The sequence below is a fragment of the Poecilia formosa genome, unplaced genomic scaffold (assembly GCF_000485575.1).
Source record: "Poecilia formosa unplaced genomic scaffold, Poecilia_formosa-5.1.2 Scaffold288, whole genome shotgun sequence".
In the NCBI taxonomy this organism is placed as follows: Eukaryota; Metazoa; Chordata; class Actinopteri; order Cyprinodontiformes; family Poeciliidae; genus Poecilia; species Poecilia formosa.
Window position 1 is genome coordinate 445,089 of NW_006800227.1, and position 19,869 is coordinate 464,957.

The window sequence follows — 19,869 nt, forward strand, 5'->3', positions numbered from 1 at the left end:
ATTATATTACTGACGATTAGACAAACATTTTCTGCCGCTGAGAGAAAACCACGGCGCATGTCCTGGAGCGCCGCGCGCGAGTGAAAGGTGGGGAGGGGAGCAAGAGGGGGGAGTAACAGAAACATGTAGTTGCTTGGATTTTAATTGGTGCGTTTTGCATCCACTGAAAACAAAGATGTTAACAAATAAACTGGACAGTATGCTGTACGTTTAGTGATATTTTCACAGTTGCGGTCTCGACTGGTCTTGAAATAAAATGCCGAGTCCTCAGCGCCCGAGACCGAGACCATCAGAAAACGGTCTTAAGATCGATCTCGAGTACCACAACACTGCTGAAACGTCTGAAACATCTTCCAGATAATATTTAACTGACCTTATTAGGCTTAAGACGCTAAATAAAACTCAATAGTACATTAGAAAAAGCTTAATTGTTTAATGCCATTCTATGTCAAGTACATATGAGTCAACAATGACCTGAGAAATGTGCAAAATTCAAAGCATTTAACTCCAAATATATATTTTTTGTGGGTGGAGCATTAACATACTAATTATTTACACAGTGAAAGTTTTTTATGAGTTAAAGTAGTATAAATAGTTGTTTTAATATCTATGAAAATATCTTTTTTTAAGATTCTATGTTACATTGGTTTTCTGTTTTTTAGTTTGCAAAATGGTGACCTGAATCTGAGAAACAATGATCTGTGCTTAAAACAAAATGACTGAGTGATCATCCATTAGCAAAAGGTTATTGATGCCACACGAACACATTTATTATTCCATGAGTAGAATATTATAAATTTAACTTTGAGTTTGTCAGTGTTGTGGATAATATCTGAAGGTAGAGCACTTGTGCATTTGATTTGGGCTTTCTCAGTTATAATCTTGTTCATGTTGTTTTTTGTATGAATGCAGAAATGGAAATAAATCCATTGTTGAAGCTTGAAGTGAATGCAGCAACAATGAGCAAATTCCAATGACTTTTGAAACAAATTAAATGCGACATAAAGCCTGAATGGTGAGAGGAGTTATGGTAGATGATGGAAACTAATTTGCTGTTCCTACAGATGTGGGCAGTAAATGTGAACAGACAGGAAGAATATGTGAATTGCACAGTGTTTGTATGTGTTTTATTTTGGTGGGGCAAAACTTTATTTATAGCAATATTTATATTATGAGATTTTATATTACATTTTTTAAAACTATATTTACCAAAGATTTTTATAGTTTAACCATTTCTCAGTTTTAGAAAAGCACCTGAAACTGTTAAAATGTTTATCTGTATTGTTTTTTTAATTACATTTCAGAACATGCAAAGCACTTATCTGTTGTGTCATTCAATGAAGTATCTATATTATGATTCATTCTTAGCTGCTAAAATGTAATGAGCATTGTTTAAAGATACATGCTGACACTGAAAACTTTTTTGCACAATCATTGAATAAAATACTCATATATTCAAAAGTGTGACTTGTTATTGCATTTTATTTAGTCGTTTCTTACATTAGATTTATTGTGTGTAGCACAAATGTTTACATCAAAGTGTAAGACATGGGAAAAGAACCAGGTTTCAAGATAAATAATTTAATATTTATTTATAGTGCTGTGAACCATCTTCATCAAAGATAAAATGATTACATACAAAAAAGAACTTTTAGATGCTGATTTCATCTATTACTTACACAGAGTAATACAAACCAATATGTCCATAAATCAGGATAACTATGATGTCTATAAGGGCCATGAATTACATACATCATTCTCAGGTCAAAAAGAAATTCACTAGCAGGTGAGGAACAGTTTAGAAAGTGTTACAAAGCTGATTTAAGACACTGAGCCTCCAGTAACCAAAGTCTCCTCTCTGCGCTGCTCTCGGGTTGGAGTGTATCTGGACTGGGAAGCTGGCAGCATCTCTTTCTACAAGGTTTCTCATGACAACCTCACCCACCTCCACACCTCCAAACCTATAACATTCAGAGAGCCTCTTCATCCTGCTGTCGAACTTTGTCCTCACTCTTCTGCCCTGTTTTGTCAGATATAATAAGCTGAGCAAAGGGAGTGGGGAGACATGCACAGTTATAATACACATTAAAATATAGTTCTTACACTGTTTCATGTAGTAGTACAACTGAAAGGTTTTTTTTTAAATAAAAAAATAGATGTTTTATTCCTGCTAAAGCTCATGCAAAGTAAATGACATTTTAATATCCCTGGTATGTTAAAACACTGTAAAGAATAGAATAGAAGTACTTTATTCATCCCAGACAGGAAATTACTGTGCAGTTGCAGCATACACATACACACAGATCAAGATACCAATAGAAATAAAAAATAACAAATAAAAACAAAAAACAAAAAATGCTATAAAATGTAAAATGTAAGATGTAAAATTCTATACAATATGAACAGTGATTATTAATAATCTGTACAATAGAGCTTGTGAACAATCTGTATAATATGGATTTATGGACAATCTGTACAAAGGTAACTTAACGTTTATTATACAAAGTGATGGCCTGTGGCAGGAAAGATTTCCTGTATCTGTCCCTGCGACAACAGAGCTGAAGCAGTCTGTGTGAGAAAGTGCTCCTCTGTCTGTCAACTGTGTGATGGAGAGGGTGCAGCTTGTTGACCATGATAGACAACAGCTTCTTCAGTGTCCTCCTCTCCACCACATTTTCCAGGGTCTCCAATTGCAGACCCATTACAGAGCCAGCTTTCCTGATGACCCCATTCAGTCTTTTAGAGTCGCTGGCTCTGATGCTGCTTCCCCAACACACAACAGCAAAGAAAATGGCACCGGCAACAATGCTGTGGTAGAATATCTCCAACATCTTGCTGCACACATTAAATGATCTGAGCTTCCTTAGGAAATAGAGTCTGCTCATCCCCTTCTTGTACACAGCATCAGTGTTGGATGACCAGTCTAATCTGTTGCCGATCACCACTCCCAAATATTTATAGTCCTCCACCACCTCCACCACCTCCCCCTTAATCCTCAGTGGCTGTGAAGGCGTCTTCCTCCTCCTGAAGTCGATCACCATCTCTCTGGTCTTACTGATGTTAAGCCTCAGGTGATTCCTTTCAGACCACTCCACAAAGCCGTCAGTGTCCTGTACTCCCCCTCCTCTCCACCTCTCACACACCCAACAATCGCCGAGTCGTCAGAAAACTTCTGTAGATGACATGACTCGGAATTGTACTGAAAATCAGTGGTGTACAGAGTAAAGAGAAAAGGAGAGAGCACAGTTCCCTGTGGAGCTCCCACGTCACTGACCACCACACCAGACAGGACACTGCCCAGACGGACAAACTGTGGCCTGCCAGTCAGGTAGTCAATAACCCAGGAGATCACAGAGTCGCCGACACCCATCCCCCGCAGCTTCTCACCCAATAGCAGAGGCTGGATGGTATTGAAGGCACTCGAGAAATCAAAGAGCAGATTGAACTTCTGCTCTTTGGTCAAAAGTTTCTATTTTTCCCACCACAAGATCTGGACCTGAACACAAATTATCTGATGGATTCAGGTTTCTGTTGAGTCCAAACTGCAAACTCAAAACACTGAGGTAAAGATAGATGTAAACATACAACATTATGTTCCTCATGTAAAGGAAATGGCATAATAATGGAATTACACATTCTTAATTATTAAGAAACTTTAAATTCAAATTAATAATTAACACTTGAACTGGAAGACATTTTAAATATCAAAAACAAATAAAATAACAAAAATGATGTTTAGTTATCAGGTGTTTGAAGCAGCTGCTTGTTGGACGGTTCTTTCATCGATTAAAATGACTAAATGGGAGATTTAACAGTAAAACATTTTTCTGACTCATCCAGTCTGAGGCTTTATTTGTGCTCTTTAGTTAAATGTAAAATAGTATTATTATTGGTTTTTAGAACAGTATTCAGTAAACATCAGTAAAACAACTTTATTTTCTTTGTGAGTGTGTTTTATAAATATTTAAATCGTCCTGCTTGTTGCTTCTACTCCAACACTGTAGTCCTGTTTGGATTTGATGTTAGATTCAGGATGTTGACCTCACTGAAAAGTATCTGCAGTGTAAATACTTGCAATTTTAAACAAAATGTTAACTTGCATTAATTTGTCTTTATGCTTTTCTTTATACTTCATAAATGTAGAGTCACTAAATGTAGTTCCCTGTTATCTGCTGATTCTGACATAATTAACTTTCCTCCAGACCTTATAATGCAAAACAAAACAAAAAAGCAAGTAAGCAAATAAATGCAATAAAAATATGAAAATAAAACTCCTTCACATTATCTGTATATTATTGTAGCAGGAAGAAGCCTGCCCCAATATTCAGAACACCTGGGCCCCTAATCACCGCATGATTGTTGGAGAGTATAAAGGGAGACTATCTCACCTGGTTGCTTATGCTGGCATTTGGTCACACGCTGTTGGGAAAGTCGCTTGGAAAGCATGCAGGTCTTAGGCCCTAACATCAGTAAGTAATGTTTCTCCTTCTACATAAGACCTACAAATTCAGAGTTTGACTTGAATTGTTTAAATCTAGAAACCACTGGAAGTCTCCTGCTTGGTACTGGGGTGTGGTTGTAGTTCACCCTCCCCAGTGCAGTTTTCACATAAAACGGGTATGTATTGTTTTATTGCAGCCATACAGCTCCATAACACCAAAAATAACAATTATTCATATATAGAACATATTGGAAAGCTGATCCTCCTGCTATGGGCTGGAAAGGATCCTCTGGTTTGGGGTGAAGTCATCCAGCTCTGGTAGGTGACAATGGTTTCCTCTGGCTTCCATCTTCTGTAAATCACCTACTAACCTTTTCATCTAATTCCAGCCCTGACACTGCTGCAGCTCACTGGAGACCCTGCTGTTTTGTTTCACTGTTTTGTTTTGTTTGATTTTGGAACTACTTTGTTTAATTTGTTTTGTTTTAGTTGCTTAGTTTTGGGTTTTCTTTGGTTTAAATTTACTTTGGAACATTCTATTTTGTGTGGCCTCTAGCCTTGCTGCAGGTAGCAGCCATGAATTCTTTTAGACTATTCTATTAAAGCATGGATGATTTTTAATTGGTTATGTTGGAGGTAACCTAATTTTAGTCTGTGGCCAAGTTTAAATTGTATTTGTTTTTTTGTATTTGCTTGTTTAACCCCACCCTTTTGTCTCCAGGCTGAGAGCTGAAGGTAGTGGGAGGGGCCTCCTGGGAGACTGGAACTGTGTCGTGCGAGTGGCCGGTGTTGGGACTTCTTCACGATTGAATGCCTGTTCACCAGTGTTTGGGGTGATTTATTTTGGATTTATACATTTATTTTAGGAACCAGTTCCCATTTGGACCGCCCTCCCCCTGCTGGTAGGCCTCAGTACTGTACACTCCCTTCCCATTGTGTTCCTTATGTTATTCTTTTACATGAAACAATAAAATGTAATTCATTTTTTTTGGAAAAGTCTTGTTCTCCTTGGTCACGAACCTCGAGCCTACTGGCAGTCTAATTCCTTGGGTGCAATTCCCAAGGTGGCGTTGTTGACAACTTCTGGTTACCCTGCTGTGAGGAGCAGATCCCTACCTTAGTGTCGCCACAATCATGAATATGTAATAAAATATTTGCTAACTACTGTTTGTTAGATATTGGATTAATATGTTTTCTGTATGGTAAAATCTTGCTACAGTTGCAGAATGTTTTCTGAGAGCTTCGTGTTTTCAAATTTCTAAATGATTTTGAATTAACTGGTTATGTGTAAGTACGGCGCCCCCTAAGGGACACAGAGGACGTTTTATTTTTTTATTGCTTTCCCTTGTAGTAATGATGTATTTAGTGTTCACCTTGCACACTGAAGGCTTTTCTGCTGAAATTTAAGGTTGTTATAAGAATTTGAAATGTGTGTTGTTTTATGATATATGAAGTTTTGCATATTTTCCTTAAGGATACAAAAGAACCACAAACTGATGTGCAAAATGCCAGAAGCAAAACAGAACAAACCAGGTTTCCACCAATGCTCTGAAACATAAACACAACAGAAACTTCATGTAAGAAATAAAGAATAGAGACATAAAGACTATTTAGATTATTTTCACAGGGTAAAACCTCCGTCTGATAGGTTTGTTTGAGTCTTTCTGGTTAATTAATAAAGATCCATTTTCATCTGCAGTTCCATATCCTGCTACTTGTTTTTCAACAAAAAGATATTAAACATGAAACCCAGGTAATACATTTTTAACCCTGGTTTGCACCAAGAAAAAAAAATACATTTTCACTGAGGATCTTTAAACGTGTACATGCATAATGTACATTATCACTATATGCAAAACAGTCCAGGGTGTGTTTTTGCATAGTTCATGTGAAGGAAAGCAATAAAAAAAAATCCTGTCCTAGGGGAGTTTTATATGCAAAACATTGAGTCAGATGTTTTTTAAAGTATTCCAACTGAAATGTTTTTCATTAACAACTTTTATTGATAATCACATAATAAAGTCTTTTCAGCACTGAGGTTTTTCTCTTTTGTCTTTTCCTGTGTCAACATCCTGCGCAGTAGCTTAGAGATGACAAAGGCTGAGACTGACGTCAGTTCAGCACAAAGACATGAGAGACGAGCCACAGAGCAGAACCTTCAGGAGCTTTTTAACTTGATCTGCAAAGGGAACCTGAGCCTGTAGAGACATAACATTCAAACCAGCTGCATGTGTCTGTGTGTTTTTATTTGTTCAGTATTTGCTTACATTCTGCATGTTGAACAATTTGTCTTTAACTGAGTGATATTCTCATGTTAAACAAAAATGAGGTAAAGTGTCTTTTATTTTAATGCTGAGCTAAAGGTAAAAAGTACCAGAGGGTCCAAACGATCTTTCCTGTTAAATGATCCACGTCATCACACCTGCTGGGCTGGTTTGTGCAAACAATGAAAACAGCAGATGGCCCTGAATCAACAAACCCCTATCCTCCCTTATCTTTTGTTATGAACATAATCAAAGATGAATGAAAGTTCAGACAAACTGAGAAGTTGAAAACAACCGCCAGAAACCGACAGTTGATCCTGGGAAGTGGAGTTTGTTAATCTCAGCCACGCCTCTGTGAAAGTAACTGGCGCCATCTGGTTTTCTGCCACATGCATTCAAGGACAAACAGCTGATGAACCTTTTTATCACATCTTCCAGGACGGACAAATTTAAGGACGTTAATTTTTTATAATTAAAGGAAAGAAGAAGGAACAACGAAAACAATAACTTTAAAATACCAGTAAGTTTCATTTTGTTCTCTAAAACATCTTTTTCTTTCTTTTTTTTTTCATGACTGAGTTTTCTTGATTCCAAAGAAGTGATTAAATTTGGCTTCATCTGGAATCAATAATTAATTTATTAAAACTTCCTCTTGAAGATATGAAAACATTTTCTGTCAGAATAAATGATCACATTCTGCACACTCAGAAGCTGCTAAAAAGACACAAAACGTTTTTATAAAGAAAATTATTACTCTGTCAGTATATACATAATGAAACGATGCCTAAATGTATTCCTGTTTCTGAAATATATAAATATTTGTATGAAAAACTTTCACCATCTGTTAGACAGGAAGGTAATAAAAGGCATCAGTTATTGTGACTTTATGCCTCTTGTTTAAACCACATTTTTATTTTGAAAAAGAAACATTTCGATGTTTTTAGTTCAGACATAAATTAAAATGATTAAATACAGGTTGTATGTCATGTAGATGGTTAAATGGATTATATTTGTTTTCTTCCTCCTCAGACAGGCGTCCTGAGCTGAAAACCAACTAGAATCCAATAATCTTCACCTTAAAGGTGAACAATTGTCCAGTTCATTTTATTCTTGTTAAAACAACATTATATCAGAAACAATATTGACCCTTAAAGCTGTAAATCTCTTAAACGCTGCTCAGCTTTTCTTTAATCCTGTTATAAATACTATATTCAGCTCTGTGCTCTTAATTACTGTTTTTTAATCTCACCCATTTTCCCACCATAATCTGCACTATTTTATTCTTATTCAGCTTTTTGTAACTATTTTAAACAAGAAACAGGATGTATATTTATATTCATCTATTCCTGTGGAAACATTTGAGTTTTTCATGTTGTTTAAAGATGTTTTGTTTCTTTTTGGTGGGAGAGTTGTGAAATGTGTAGAGGGAGAAGTGAAATGATCTTAAGAGGAAGTCTGACAGAGGAAGCAGGGGGTACAACGGCCCACTTATGTGTTGTAATAAATTTAATAGTGCAGACTTCTCTGTGCACTTCACATGTAAACAACTAGAAAAACAGAAGAATTTTTATAATCTGTAGTAAATATTGTTAAAATTCAATCATGTCATGTTATTGTTTCATTTAACCTTCATCACACTTTCACAAAAATAAGCACATGTTGTAAAATGTTCCACTTTGTGTTGACCTACAGATGCAACCAGAAACCAAACCCTGTAAAAATCTCATTTCCTCTTCAACCTGCACTGAAACTCAGTTGTTAAATAAGTATAAAAATCTTTCTTTTTTAAAGGTTTTTGTTGGCTCTAGTGGCCTTTATCTGAAAGTAGTTCAACAGGAAAGACATGCAGCAAATGTCGCCAGGCTGGGAATCAAACCTGCAACCAGCAGCACAAGGACTAAGGCCTCAGTACGTGGGTTGTGCTTTGCCCCTGCGCCACCACAGCACCCCATATAAAAATATTTTTGTTTTTCTGCAGCATAACAAATGTCTGACCGGAGGAAGAAACGGAAATCTGCAGCAAAGACCAGATCACATGGAGATCACACAGTTTGGTAATTATAGTTTTGACATGAGTAGGAAAAATGTATCAAGTGATATTAGCTTAAGAAATACAAGTTTAAATAAAACATAATTCTCCTGTATGTTTTGTTTTATAATATGTGTGTAGTTTAATTAAAAGAGCATAATTTAATTAATGCAACCTCCTTACTTTGATGCCAGATCTTAAGTGCTTTCTGCAGTGCAGCTTCCACTGCAAATATCTTATTACACTTAAAATGAAACAAAACTAACTGATAAGTAACTTTCCAACTAAATAGATCAGCCTTTTTTAAGTCAATAATTCCTTAATATTGATGAAAATGTACTAGTCCTAATGATAAATTATTTCACTAATAACATCTGAAAAGTTTCTTGTAATAAGTGAAATAATCTTCCAAAGGAACTGGAACTTTTTCATCATAATTAAGGAATTATTGACTTAAAACAAGATTATCTATCTTGCTGAAAAGGTACTTATAACTTAGTTTTGACTTATTTTTGGTGTAATGATATATTTGCTTTAGAAACTGGACAAAAATTACTTGGTAAACTTGCAAATGTAGTGAAATAGTTTTTCATAATTGTATGCCTCAAACGTCTCGACATGAAATGTGATAAAACTAACGAGAAAATGCAAATCCTGAGAACATTTTTTTCTTTTAGTTCCCAGAAGAATGGAGATGAGCCACCAGGCCCCAGCAGCATCTCTGTTAAAAGCAATCGGTCAAAGGGTCCGCCAATTGACTTTAGAAAAGCCAGATCAAAATGGTATGTGCAACTTATGTTACTAATTAAGAATATCCTGAAGAAAAGCTTTTAAATTTGCCAACACAGCAAACAAATTAAAAAGCAGTTTGTGGCAGGATCTTAGTTTCAGTATTACTGTTTCTTTTTTTGATTAAGTCAACCTTGTTTCTAATTTACTTCAGTTCAGTCCTTCCTCAGTGTTTCTAGTCTGTTTATTTATTCCTTGTGTCTAGTGATAGGTTACTGTTAGATTTATTTTTCTAGTTCAAAGTTGTGGATATTTTCTCCTCATAAAAATGTGTCATTGTTAGAAAATTTGTATTTGTTCTTATTTACAGTCAGAAATTCAGCGAGGAGCTGAGCAGCTGCTCAGTGTGTCAACAGGTTCTGAAGGATTTGGTGTATTTTATTTGTGGACATCCATCATGTAAGGATTGTTTGGGTTTGAGCCTGAATGACTTACCGACAGACTCGCCCTGCACACAGTGTGGAGAGACGTTTATGGAAAACACACTCAAAGACAGAGGTGAGTTTAAAAAGCTGTTAAAGTAAATTCAGTTTACATGTAATGCATCAATTTACAACACAAGTAGATTTATTTTACCTTCCAGTTGATCCTACTTATCAAACAATACATCAAGTTCAGTTTACTGTTAAACTGAACTTGATGTTTAATAATAAACATCAAGTTTATTATTCAACACATGCTTCATGAAGCATTTCAACACTTTGCCAAACTGTATTGATACAGTGGCACTGAATACTGACCCCTGCTGGATCTTACAAATCCCTAATTTATATAGTATTATTTAACATATTTAATGTCTTCATGTAAATATATTCAGTAAATAAAGCGAACTTGTATCATAACGTGAAAATCTAAGTGAACATGTAAAGGAGGATGCAAGTGGACTGGGCTTTTTCCCAGAGTTCACGATAACTTTACTATTCAGTTGTGTGAAATTATGCTTTTACAGGCTTCATAGCATTTTGTCAGGGAAGCAAAACTGAGTTATTAACTGATCAGTTTATAATTGTTTTTTCTTTGGGTGAAATATCTAAAGAAGTAAATGCATCAGCAGTATATGCAATGCTAGTTTTTAGAGTTTAAAAACATTTGGAACTCATTTAATTGGCTAATTTAGTTAAATGCAAATTGAATTCTATTAGATGAAAAGTAATTGTGAATATTCAGAAATAACCCAAATTTTGAAATATTAATCTAACATCCAAAGTAAAAGCGGAATAAACAAATAACTTGAATGCCTTTATATATATAAAATATATTTCTTAACATGTTAGTAATTAATCCTTTATTAAGGGAACATAATGAAATTAAATGTTGTGCTTAGGGCTTGTTTTTGGTTTGCAGCCAATTGCTTATTTATCCTCCAACTATGAACAGTTAAAACACCTGGCTTAACTGTATTAGCCAGGTGTCTTATGCTGGCAGACGATCAAGTTTTTTTGGTTTCATGCTCTCTGCCAAGGACAAAAAAACTGACAGTGCCATGTTGCTTTGTCACACATTTTCCACAACATCTCATCAATGATGGACCTCAGGTTGTTGGAGACTATTTACCATTTAAAAAGAGCAAATAACTGAAACATGTCTTAATTTACTCTTTGAGCATCTAGGTAATTTAAGCTTCTTATGATACTTATTACTGATGTGACTTTAGATTATGTCTAAAACTGCTATTTATTTATGAAAAAAACATAGAATAAACAACCATGCAAGAAAACACACACCTGATGCAATTTAACCTGTCACAGACAGGATCAGAGATAAACCATGCATACAAAAACTTTTGTAAAACATGCATGTATTCACCATTTATTAGTACTTCTGATATTTTCAAATTATTTCAACCAGTAAGACACATGATATGTAATTTCAGGTAACAGTGTCTTTCTGGAAGCAACGATGAATCTTAAAAAAGCAATGAAGAATAAATTCACTTCGACGTCTGAAGGTAATGGTGATTATCGCAGCTCCCTCAAAAGCATCTACACAACCCTGTTCATCACCACTGGAGATAATGATGGACGAAATCAGGAACATGAGTTCAGACAGCTAAGAAATGCTCATCCAGACCAACCGCTGAGTGACTCTACTGTCAACCTGAGTGAGCTCTTCCAATCGGTGCCTGACCAGGACAAACCCAGCAGAACAGTCCTGACAAAGGGAGTCGCAGGCATTGGAAAATCCTTTGCTGTTCAGAAGTTCATCCTTGATTGGGCTGAAGAGGAAACAAACCAACAGATTGATTTTGTTTTCAGTCTTCCTTTCCGAGAGTTGAATTTGATTGTAGGAGAGAAAAGCCTCCATGAGCTGCTGACTGAGTTTCATCCGTCTCTCAGACCACTGAAAGATTCCCAAGATTACTCCAAAACAAAGATCATAGTGATCCTGGATGGCTTGGATGAAAACAGATATCAGTTGGACTTTCAGGAATCAGCCAAAGTGACTTCTCTTGATGATGTAGCTTCTGTAGGTGATCTTGTTGTAAACCTGATCCAGGGTAACCTCCTTCCTGACGCTAACGTCTGGATAACGTCCCGACCAGCAGCAGCCAGTGAGATCCCTGCAGAGCATATCGACATGGTGACAGAGATCAGAGGGTTCAGTGATGCTCAGAAAGTGGAATATTTCAGAAAAAGATTCGGTGATGATTCCAGTATCACTAACAGGATAATATCACATATTCAGTCCTCACAATCCCTGGACATCATGTGCCAGATCCCGATATTCTGTTGGATTTCTGCTGTCTTATTCCAGGAAGTCTTCAGCAGAAATGAAGAGACAGAAATCCCTCAGACTCTTACAGAGTTAATGGCACATTTTGTCTTTGCTCAGACAAAACGTAGAAGCAGGAAGTATGACAGGAACCCTGAGAAAAACAGAGAGAAGCTCCTGAAGACTCACAGAGAATTTCTTCTGAAACTTGGGAAACTTGCATTTGTCCAGCTTCAAGAAAACCAACTAATCTTCTATGAGAAAGATCTGGAAGACTGTGGCATTGATGTAGGAGAAGCAACAATATACTCTGGTTTATGTAACACTGTTCTCCAGGAAGAGGAGGTCTCCTCCCAGAAAAAGGTCTTCTTCTTTGTGCATCTGACTCTTCAAGAGTTCTTTGCAGCTCTGCACGTCTATGAATGCTTGAAGACCAAGAAAACCAATGAACTTGGCAAGTTCCTCTTTGTGGAAGACAAAGACGTTCCTTTACTTGATCTTCTAAAGATGACAGTCGACAAAGTGCTGGAGAAGAAGAACGGTTACTTAGACTTCTTCTTACGATTCCTGCTTGGCCTGATGGTTGAACCCAATCAGAGATTCCTTCAGGGTCTGTTGACTCCCCTTGACGAATGGGACGACACAGACAAGAAAATCCTAACTTACCTGAGATCAATTAGAAGAAAAACCATCTCTCCAGACAGCTGCATCACCATCTTCCAGACCATGACTGAAATGAGAGATCACAAAGTCAAAGATGAGATTCAGGAATTTCTCAAACTGTCTGATCATTCAAAAATGGAGCTGGCTCCTTTGCACTGCTCTGCTTTGGCCTACATGCTGCAGGCCTCCAAGAATGATCTGGATTTACTAGATCTGAAGAGCTACAACACATCATATGATGGCAGAAGGAGGTTGATACCAGCTGTTAGGAGCAGCAAAAGAGCTGTGTAAGTATGCTTTGCAATCTTCTTCAGTTTCTCTGTTTATGCCAGGGTGACCAAGTCCAGTCCTCCAGGGCCACTATCCTGCAGCATTTGGATACGATCCTTATCCATCAGAGAGAACAAACCTCCTTCAACAGGATGAATCCCATCATCAGAATCAAGTCTTTAAGCTCTGCAGAGGCTTGGTAATGGGCCAATCATTTGATGGATAGTAGCCCTTGAGGACTGGACCTGGCCTCTCCAGTTTACAATATTCTTGATATGTCAGTCTGATAAATCCTGGTTTTATAGGCCATAGAGCTATCATTGTCCAATAGATAGAGAATTGAAGGGGGCCAGGAATGGGTCAGTTGTTGTCACTCAGTGTTTATCTCATACCTCATAAGAGATATATTTGACAAAACATGGATTAAGAGTTGACATACTTGCTCATTTCTCATTTCCTTTATTGGAGTCTGTAGGCTTTTTACGTTTTTATTTATGCATTAAAGATATATAAATCCTATTTATCTTGTGATGCTTTTCCATAGGCTTGCAAATTGCAAAGTTACGATGGGTTGGATGGAGCCTCTGGCCATTGCCCTCAAATTTTCTTACTCAGCTCTGAGGGATCTTGACCTGAGCAACAATGACCTGAAGGATGCAGGAGTCAAGGTGCTTTGTGGAGGACTCTTGAGTAACTCCTGCAAACTGGAAATACTAAGGTAACGGCATGTGAGGTACCATTAACAACATGGTAATTCATATGATAGAACAGCCTCTAGTCTGGTCTAAAAAATCCCCTCTGACAAAAGATATTTGATACCCAGAAGCAATAGTTTGACTTGGAAACAATGTGGCCTGTGTGGAACTCAACAATTGTTATGAAAATTATTTGATTTGCATGAGCATATGAGCATCTGCTCCATATGCTCATGTCTAGCATGAGCATATGGAAAACCAAGTTATCTACTACTGATGCATTGTGCACCAAGCTATTTCAGAGTCCTATGACAACACTGCCTGAAATCCAGACACAAATATTGGACTCCACGATCCAGTATTATCAAATATTGGATCATGGAGTGAACCTGTGGAACTCACATCAGCAGAGATTGATCTGTTTGAAGCAACATTAAACCTTGGCATGAATACCATGAGGTACCATGATGATAATCATGTTAGGACATAACTGTCAATCAGTCAATGCCATTCCTCCCTGCATGACAATGGACTTCCAGGTCACCAAATACTTTCTCAGTCAGCCATGTTTGGGATCAAACTGGAGCTCAGCTCCAATCCAGAGCAGATCTGATGTGTGTTGAGAGTCAGTTACAAAGCTGGGATGATTAGCCAAAGGAAATAATAAAACTCATAAGATACTGCTAGTATCCATGTCAAAGGGATCATCACACTCACTGATCACCACTTTGCTTGTTCTGCCAACTTCATCATCCATGTGACCATTTGACTCAATCTTCATGTTTATTCCTCTTTTCCGACTATTTTCCTAGGATGTCTGGTTGTTGGGTCACAGAGACAGGTTGTGATGATCTGGTCTCGGCTCTTCAGTCCAACCCGTCACATCTGATGGAGCTGGACCTGAGCTACAACCATCCAGGAGACTCTGGAGGCAAGAAGCTCTCTAAGCTGAGGGATGATCCACAATACAAACTCACAAAGCTCAAGTAATGAAACAGTCTGTTGGAAAACTGAACTAAAACATTAAATTGGGTATCAATAACCTTAATTCGGTGTACTTTCTGTTTCTACAGCCTTGACTATGGAGGGACTCACAGATTGAAGCCTGGCTTTAGGAAATGTATGTCACTTGTACATCAATGCATTTTTTGTCTCATGACTTTAGAAGTTTGTGTTGTAATAATTTATTATTTTCTCCAGATGCCTGTGAACTCACATTCAGTCCTGATGCAGAACAGCAGCAGCTGGTTCTGTCTGAAGGAAACAGAAAGGTGACCTGGATGGACGATGAAACCTCAGGTCACCACCAGCAGGTGCTCTGCAGTCAGGGCCTGATAGGGCGCCACTACTGGGAGGTGGAGGTCTCCGGGTCTTTGAGCATCGGGGTCGCACAAGAGGCGGCCCTAAGGAAAGACAAAACGGGGGATTTCAGAATGGGGCGCAATAAGGATTCTTGGTGTTTGGTTTGTTCAGATGGTTTTCATGTTTTGCACCACAATGACAGTGTAGATGTGTCTTCCCTTGGAAGGCGCACCAGTCGGTTGGGGGTGTACCTTGACTGGCCTGCTGGTACTCTGTCCTTCTACAGAGTTTCCTCTGACAGTTTGATCCATCTTCATACTTACACTGTGACTTTTAGTGAGCCTCTGTATCCTGCAGTTGAACTTAATGCCCAATCATCGGCTCGATTTTGTATTTTGTAACTTAATTGGGTCCTTCTCACATGTATACAGTGCTGATGATGGATTCATTTGTTCCAGTTATTTTTGTCACACTTAATGCCCCAACATACTCGGGTGAACTTCACTCCTGGAGGTACGTGAATATTCAAGACGGACTTGACACTTGATGCGGACATCTGTCGAAAGACGCTGTTTTAATGACAGTGTTCTCAGTGTCGCACAGTAATCTGATCGACGGTAAACAAAGCTGACATCGAACTGGGCTGATTAGGTTGAGAGTCAGTGCTCACAGTCATGAGGATGTGCAGCATGCCTGCCACTCTCTGTCTCACTCTAAAAACTGTTAAGGCTTCCCTGATGGACAAGAAACAGGGCAAGGCACCCAACTAGCTCATCAAACTTAGTATCATCCCTTAGGATTATAGGCAATAAATAAATTTCTCACAAGAGTACTTTATGCAATTGGTGCAGATGAAGTGGATGTATGAAGTCTCAACCATCTGCAATGGTTGACCAAGTTCATTTCATGTCTGTCTGCAATGGAGTCTGCACAGTACACCAGGGTATGTTGGGACCTTAAAATCTTTAAAACCATCAAACAAATCTTAAATTTGTCACATTATCATCCAGATTTAAATTTAAAATTTCACTGAGTCAATTCAAAACCTTAATTTACCGTATTTTTCGGATTATAAGCCGCTACTTTTTTCCTAAACTTTGTGGCTTACAGCCTGGTCCATGTTTTCTGTGTATTTTACTTCAACCACCAGGGGGCTCTTTAGCAGGAAGTGAATCATTCGTAGTAAAATTAGAAATCAAAGAAGAACATGCTAATTTTCATTTAGAACAAGCACATGCTAGCAGCAGGCACGACGGAGAAATGTTTTCAAACTCATGATGCAGCTTTTAAGTTGAGGGCTGTCGATCTGCCACTACAGGAGGGAAACAAAGCCACTGCACTTAAGCTCGGTGTGAACGAAACCATGGTTCGGCTTGGAGACTGAGAGCTGCATCCTTAATACATCCAGCAGATTTATTAGGACGCAGCCCTCTGCTGGGTCCTTATGGAAAACCGAGAGCAGCGGAGATACCAGCGGCTTATAGCCTGGTGCTTTCTATAGTCGGGAAAATACGGTATTTATGTTTTCGCTGTTCAGAGGTGGATTTGTTGGTGGGCTTTGAGATATTGCTACCCAAGTGCACTCTGCTTAAGGTGGCAAATTGATGCACCTTCCATCAATTACAGCAATTAGTCCTTGTCCTGAAGGGTTAAAGCAGGCCCAGACCATCATACTACCCCCACCATATTTGCCTCTCTTCTCTTACCGTATGCAGGTTTACACCAGATGTATTGGTACACACAGCATTCAGAAAGTTCTGCTTTGGCTTTCCAGTCATTTAAACATCCCAATCATTTGTTCATCATCAAGATGTATTTTGGGAAAATGTGAAATGGCTACTTGTAAAATGTTTAGTTTGCAAAGTCTCTCTTATGCTTAAGTCATGTCCTCTGACTTTAATTGAGGAAAGTGAACCCTGCAGTGCTTTAGGTGTTGTTCTGAGTTATTTTGTAAACTCCTTATTCTTTATGTGTGGTTTATGTTGTGATACAAGTGTTAAGTGATTTATTTACACCAGGCAATAATTAGGCCTAAATATGGTTTGTGAAACTAAGCCAAAAAACTTTGGTTAATCAAGTTAATTTCATGTTTTAATAAGGGGATAACAGCTGGGGGAGTTGGTTTGGATAACTTTGTTTAATAAGCTTTGTTTCTTCAAGTTTTCACTTTGGCAGTTAAAGCCTCATACAAACACATCCTACACTATGAATGTGTGTTAAATTGGAACAAAGTTTACAATTTCTCCCTAGGAATTACATTAGTGCTTCATTTTTTTTATTAGCAAGAACATTTTTATTGTCAGTCATGTTTATTTTAGTGGTTTTACATTTTTTATCTATTTGGTTGTGAAGTGATTTTTGATTTTATATTATTTTTGCTTTCACTGTGGTTGGAGTTCATTGAATTTAACAGATAAAATTATAAAACTGGAACGTAAACAAACATAAACTTTGCTCAGCAAATGTATTCCTAAATTTCAGAAAATTGAAAAGATCCAAAACTGAGAGGTACTGAAGATGCAGCATATCTTCATAGCAGCTGGAGAAATGTTTGTGATCACAATATTTGCATGTAACATTTTCATGTCAGTTTTAGTGAAAAAGTGTCATACCATGATGTGTTAACTTTATTTGAATAGCAAGAAGACAATTTAATTATAAAACTTTTATGAAATGTCTGCCTCATACCTGAACGGGAAGTGTGTTTTTTTTTTTGTCCTCGTGACTTGGTGCTTTAGCTCAGAGAAGCTCAGATCTCTGTTTCATTACAAACCAAAAGGTGTTTTGTTTTGTTCAGCATTTGACCAAATAACTGTTCCTTCTTGAAATAAGTCAAACTTAAAGGAACAACCTGTATCACCTCATTCATTTTCTACTCTTGTATGATTTATAAAACATTTGTGAAGTCTCTGTGTTTCTGATTGTTTACCTTAATGTCACTCATTTTTCATTTTACATTCAGATGAATTTTCAAAGTTACATAACAGCTTAAAGAAATAAACTAAGATGCACTAGTCAAGTACATTAATATCACAAGTATTTTCAAAAAATAAAATTACATCTTGGTAAAAAAAAAAGTGAGGATATGAAATTAATGAAGAAGATAAAGTCTGCCAAATCCCTTCTGTTTATGTTTTTACATTGGTAATTGCCATATGTTCAATAAATATCTTTAGATGAATCGAGAATGTGGAGGATTTATTAATATTTATCCAGTTTTCCAGACATAAACCATGAGACCCAGTGTTTTCTGATCGGTTACCTTAATTACAACAAAACTGTAAAGTAATTTAGATTCTAGGAGTTTGATTTACCTGCTGATCATTTAAGCTGAAATTTGAAGTGAGACCTTCTTCTTCTTTATTACTAATCTGTTTAATTGCTCTATTCTCAGTTTGCACCAAATCTGAAGACAGATTCCTCATAACATCATCCATAAACGTGTTTCCTGGTTTATATTTTATTAAAGGCTGTTTTCTCTTTGGAACATCATTGTTTGTGCACCTTGTCATTAAAGCTTCAGTGGTTTCAGGGTGTGTCCTTTCTTCAACCTCGGGCCCCAGCTGTCAACCCGCCCCCATCAGATCAGGGTGGGGCCTCGGCCTTCATCTAGGATAATAACAAAGAAAAAAGTCCCAGAAAAAAAAGAGATAAATGAGACAAAAGAAGCAGGTGTGATCCAGACCCAGCAGCATAATGGAACTAAACGACCAGGTGAAGCTGATTTGATTTGTTCAAAAGGGACGAATATAAATGGAAACTTTAGAGGAGAAAAATGTTTTCTACTTTGTTTTTGCATTTATTTAATAAATAATGACACAGTGGAATCAGGTTTAAATGATTTATGAAACTTTTAAAGATCAAGATGTTTATATTTTAAAACCTCAGAAAAAAGAGGGTGTACTTTATTTATATAACTTCTATTTTAACTGCAGCAACAAATCTTATGAGCAAATAACAGATTTTCTCCTGACTTCATAACAACATAAGTTATCACACCTCCACTTTAATGCCTTAATTTACCATTTAATATAACAGAAATATTTATGACTCATTTTTTAGCTTTTACTTCTGATTATTTCTATTTAGCTTTAATGAACTCATAGTTGTATTATACAGTAAATCATGTTGGTGGTTTGCCAATAGTTATAAGTCAACTCTGATGTTTCCAACAAATAAAATATGATTTTTTAAATTAAAGTTGTAGAAATTAACATCAGAGGTGAAAATAAAAGATTTGGAAAGAAATATCTGCATCAAATTATTTTAAATATGATTTACAACATAGTTAAGATGTAAACTTGAAAACACGCACACACACACACGCACACACACACGCACACACGCACACACACACACACGCACACACACAGAGAGGAATATAAAACCCTAATGCTAATAATAAAACAGAAAATTACAAATAACTAAATATCCATTTCTTAAATACTAAAGCCAATAGAAAAAAATAAATAAATGAAAGACCCTATTTGAAAGACTGATAATAAAATAATTAATAATAAATAAAGTTAATTCCAAATTGTTACAGCTAGTATGAAAAACTAAATAAATACAAGACCATACATAAAGTAGTAAATAAAGTACTTTATGTACTTTAACAGTAACAGTAAGGTGTAATGTAATTTAATTTACTGAATTCTGATTTTTTTTATTAAACTGTTATACAAACATTTTTCTTCTTTTGTA

General features: G+C 36.8%; 1 protein-coding gene and 1 long non-coding RNA gene across 4 annotated transcripts in view; both read left to right on the forward strand.

Annotated features, from left to right (window-relative positions):
• The window catches only part of LOC103151647 (protein NLRC3-like), a 19,101-nt gene extending 2,808 nt beyond the window's left edge, over positions 1-16,293 (forward strand). The window contains exons 1-10 of one of the 3 annotated variants that reach the window (XM_007571816.2): positions 5,890-7,225; positions 7,735-7,787; positions 8,684-8,759; positions 9,412-9,516; positions 9,834-10,021; positions 11,397-13,185; positions 13,713-13,886; positions 14,676-14,849; positions 14,937-14,983; positions 15,064-16,293. In XM_007571816.2, the coding sequence (XP_007571878.1) occupies positions 8,692-8,759; positions 9,412-9,516; positions 9,834-10,021; positions 11,397-13,185; positions 13,713-13,886; positions 14,676-14,849; positions 14,937-14,983; positions 15,064-15,566 (3,048 nt within the window). In that variant the 5' untranslated portion in view covers positions 5,890-7,225; positions 7,735-7,787; positions 8,684-8,691 and the 3' untranslated portion in view covers positions 15,567-16,293. Of the gene's footprint in view, positions 1-5,889; positions 7,226-7,734; positions 7,788-8,683; positions 8,760-9,411; positions 9,517-9,833; positions 10,022-11,396; positions 13,186-13,712; positions 13,887-14,675; positions 14,850-14,936; positions 14,984-15,063 lie in introns of those variants that run through there. The other 2 variants (XM_007571817.2, XM_007571818.2) reach the window with 2 other exon arrangements.
• On the forward strand, positions 4,646-5,437 carry LOC107838631 (uncharacterized). The gene is made up of 2 exons (XR_001664708.1): positions 4,646-4,759; positions 5,163-5,437. It is a non-coding gene; the product is annotated as an uncharacterized LOC107838631 (long non-coding RNA).
• Positions 16,294-19,869: the final 3,576 nt, after the last annotated feature.